The following is a 3,933-nucleotide window of genomic DNA, read 5'->3' as shown; positions in this document are numbered from 1 at the left end:
ACAGAAGCTTCTAATAATAACCTAACTTGATCACAAAGTAATCGACTTAAAGCTTCACAACTAATCAACCAAGTCACAGAACGTTTCCCAGGGACACATGTCATAGCACGATGTTTCAACAACTAGTATGACATATTGGCACACAAACATACTTAGCTAAAATGCAGACAATCAAACAAAGGAACAACAAATCTGAAGTTAGGATCCAGATCCTCCACACCATGAACCTGAAAATAAAGATATGCTAAGTTAACTGTATAAATCCGTTTCTCCCTTGGAACTCACACCCACTTATCCATCCTCCCTTCGAACAATCTACCACCATTCAGAATCGCAACAAGATCTTGAAGCCAGCTAATCTCTCTCCCTTTTAGATCCCTCCTCCACACAAATTTCCAACACCAAACTACCATTCATCACTCACCAACCTCCTTCACCATACTGTATTTGTTTTTGGATAAATTGTACAGCTTATGAAATCTTCTTGCTAAAGACCCTGATCCTAGCCAATCCTCATACCAAAACAAATTTTGATCGCCTCCCCCCACCACATTTCCCAATCCATAAGTGAACCAATCTGAATTATCTACATAGCACAATGACATGACATCTCGCCTCCAAGATGAAGCACAATGGTAGTGATCAGATTGAGCCTTAATTACTTTACACCAAAGGCTATCAGGTTCATTCAAGTATCGCCATATCCATTTCCCAATCAGACCTCTATTAAAGGAAAACAAATCCTTAACTCTAAGGCCTCCACTCTCCTTCGGTTTGCAAACATTTTCCCAGCTCACCCAAGCAATTTTATTCGCTTCCTCCGAACCACCCCAAACGAAATTACGCATGAGGCGGGTGCATAGCCTACCAACTCCAACAGACAGTTTGAAAATAAGAAAGATAGAGCAGAGGTAGAGCAGAAAGATAAAAACTTGATACGTGTTCTGCAAGTGGACCGAAGGCCTGAAGTAATATAAAAGATTGTTGAACCACAGAGATTAGAGAATCGATTTACAAGAGCAATGGTTGCTTAAATTAGAAGAAAAGTAAAAACAAATAATATTTGATTTGTTGGTAGAGAACTTATTATTTAGAATTGTAGAAGAAACAATGTTTCGAAGCTAGCATTTGGGTTAGCTTCACCCAAACAAGTTATGCTTTAAGAAAATTGAGCTTATATGGAATGCAAATAATATTCTTTCTATTGTTGATCTAGCCTATTTCTCTAAGTGCCGATTCCTCAAGTCAAAAAGAGCTTTCAATAGATTTCACCAGTCTGATTCCTCATCACCTATGAGCTATCTAGTCGAAGATTAAGTTCATTTTAGTTCAGGCCATCTACTACTATCTGGAACAACATCTACTTCGACATCAGGTTGTTTTTGACAAAATGCAGACAACAAAAAGTAACAACACTTATAAAAGTTTAGACTTCAGAAAAAATAAGATACAAAACAAAAATGAAAAAGTCTTGTTTATAGGAAAAATAACTCGCACACACTCACATGCAGGCAACATTACTCAAAATGCCAAGCCCCTGACTCTCCACGCATATGTGTGCAACATGATGCACTAACATGCCTGCATCCCACATCCTTTCGCCAAAGAGATTCCATGGACAAGGGAATTCTTCATTAAGTGCCTCTACTAAGGGCTGGACATTGAACACACAATCAAGCCATTATTTGTAACCACAAACCACTAATCTAATGCACATTATGCCATGAAAGTTCAGATTATAGTTACAAAGATTCCTTCCCATTATGCCCCTAATTGCTCTAACATTCTTGACCAAGGATGCAAATGCAAAAAGGACTAAGTTCTAAGGGTTAAAATGCAATAAAATACTCAACAAGGACTATAATGCAAATGATGACTTAAAAAGACCTAAATGCAACTAAAGACTCAAATTAATTAAATAAAAAAATAATAAACCTAAGGAAAAGATAAGAAAAATAAGGCAAAAACACTATATAACTTCTTATCTTCAAAACACTCAGAATAAGAAAAATTCTTCCACCAAAAGATACAACTTTTTTCTTGCACTTGGAAAATTTGATTCTGAATTTCCGTATAACAGGCCCCCAAAGTTGAACACCATTCGGTCTACCACTAACTGGAATACCCAAATAAACGAACGACACAGTCATCAATTTACAATTCAACAAAGAAGCATACTTTGACAAATTATCCCATTCCACTGCAATTCCAGCCAATTTTCTTTTGTGGAAATTGACTTTGAGACCTGAGGCCAATTCAAAGCACCTCATAACACATTTTTATAACAGTTATATTCCTCATATTGGCCTTCCCTACGAAAATTGTGTCATCAGCAAATTGTAGCGTTGAGATTTCCACCCCAATCTCCCTTCCAAATTTGAAGCCCACAAATCTACCCTTGCTTACCTCTTGAAAAAAGAGACTATTGAGGCCTTCCGCCACAATCAAGAACAAGAACGGAGCTAATGGATCACCTTGACGGAGTCCTTACCCCTTTTCAAATTCATCATATGGACTGCCATTCACCAAGACTGACACAGATGCTGAATCCAACATATTTTATCCAATTAATTCATTTCTGGATAAAGTTCATATGCCCCATCATGTATAGCAGGAAATCTCATCTAACCGAGTCATAAACTTTCTCATAATCCACTTTGAAGAAGATCATCATTATTTATCACGCTTTGTTGCATTAATGGATTCATTCATAATCACTACGCCATCAAGAATTTTCCTCCCGCCAAGAAAATCAAAATGGTGCTCACTAATCAGGTTCCTCAGTACCTTCTTTAATCTGATTGCTAACAACACCGAAATCACCTTATACATACAACCAATAAGAGAGATGGGTCGGAAATCATTCACAGTTTGTGGAGCATCAACCTTCGGAATGAAGGCAATAAAAGAAGCATTACTATGTTTTTCCAAGAATTGCAGAAGAAAGGGGGTTTGAATTGTGGCCTTCAAAAAATTTAAGATCCAAACGATAGTTCATGATAGACAATGAACTTAATCGTTTGGCGCAGCGGATAAGCAAGAGTAAATGAAGGAGACAATGATGCACAAAATTTTATCCTGGTTCACCCCCATAACAATAAGGTTACATCCAGTCCTCGGCGTTAACTATGATTTCATTAAGGGTGAGTTCCAAGGACTCCTCCTTAGAGGTATTCTTCGATTTGCCTCCTCAGGCAAGAATATTATTTAGCAACTGCCTCTCCAGGAATTGAGTATTAGTGCCTCTCCGGGCATTGAGTATTATAGCCTCTCCGGGCAAGTATTATTTCAGAAATTCATCTCTAGGCATTGGGTACTCTTAAAGCTCCTGTAGACTAAGTATTATTTCATAACTTCCTCTCCAGGCATTGATTTTTCTTTGTCCCTGCCTTTCCAGGCAGAACGAGTATTCTTGTACATGCATCTCCAGGCATAACAAGTATTCTTTGTCTCTGCCTCTCCAGGAAGTTGAGTATTCTTTGGCCACTGCCTCTCCAGGCATTGAGTATTCATTATGCTTCTCCAGGCTCACGAATATTGGGTTGAGATGACCAACCCAACAACTTGTCCACCTCCTCCATCAAACAGCAGGAGGTGGACAAGCTGTTGGCGGTTGAGTTTATCAGAGAGGTCAAGTATCCCACGTGGTTGGCGAACATGGTGATGGTCAAGAAGGCGAACGGCAAGTGGCGAATGTGTGTAGACTACACATATTTGAACAAGGCATGCCCAAAGGACTCTTATCCGCTGCCAAGTATTGATAAGCTCGTCGATGGCGCCTCCGACAATGAATTGCTCATTTTGATGGACGCTTACTCTAGGTACCACCATATATGTATGCACCCATCAGATGAGGACAAAACAACTTTCATGACTACCAAAATTAACTACAGTTATCGTACAATGTCGTTTGGACTAAAGATCGTTGGCGCG

General features: G+C 38.9%; 1 protein-coding gene across 1 annotated transcript; it reads right to left on the bottom strand.

Annotated features, from left to right (window-relative positions):
- Positions 1-416: 416 nt before the first annotated feature.
- Positions 417-3,502, bottom strand: LOC130736132 (uncharacterized). The gene is made up of 4 exons (XM_057587979.1): positions 3,355-3,502; positions 2,031-2,245; positions 1,506-1,654; positions 417-864 (listed from the first exon to the last, which is right to left on the bottom strand). The coding sequence occupies exons 1-4, from the start codon at positions 3,500-3,502 to the stop codon at positions 417-419; spliced, it is 960 nt and encodes a 319-aa protein (XP_057443962.1).
- Between the last annotated feature and the right edge of the window lie 431 nt (positions 3,503-3,933).

The sequence above is a fragment of the Lotus japonicus genome, chromosome 2, assembly GCF_012489685.1.
Source record: "Lotus japonicus ecotype B-129 chromosome 2, LjGifu_v1.2".
NCBI lineage: Eukaryota > Viridiplantae > Streptophyta > Magnoliopsida > Fabales > Fabaceae > Lotus > Lotus japonicus.
The sequence above is the reverse complement of the archived record's forward strand: the minus strand, read 5'-3'. Positions and strand labels throughout refer to the sequence as shown.

Bases quoted from the DNA above. Each gene is read 5' to 3' on its own strand.
- LOC130736132 (XM_057587979.1), bottom strand. From the start codon at position 3,502: ATGCCTGGAGAGGCAGTGGCCAAAGAATACTCAACTTCCTGGAGAGGC. The intron at 2,246-3,354 runs GTTATGAAATAA...AATTGGCCTCAG, and splicing joins AATCAATGCCTGGAGAGGAA to GTCTCAAAGTCAATTTCCAC. The intron at 865-1,505 runs GTGAGTGTGTGC...TGGAGTTGGTAG, and splicing joins TTGAGTAATGTTGCCTGCAT to GCTATGCACCCGCCTCATGC.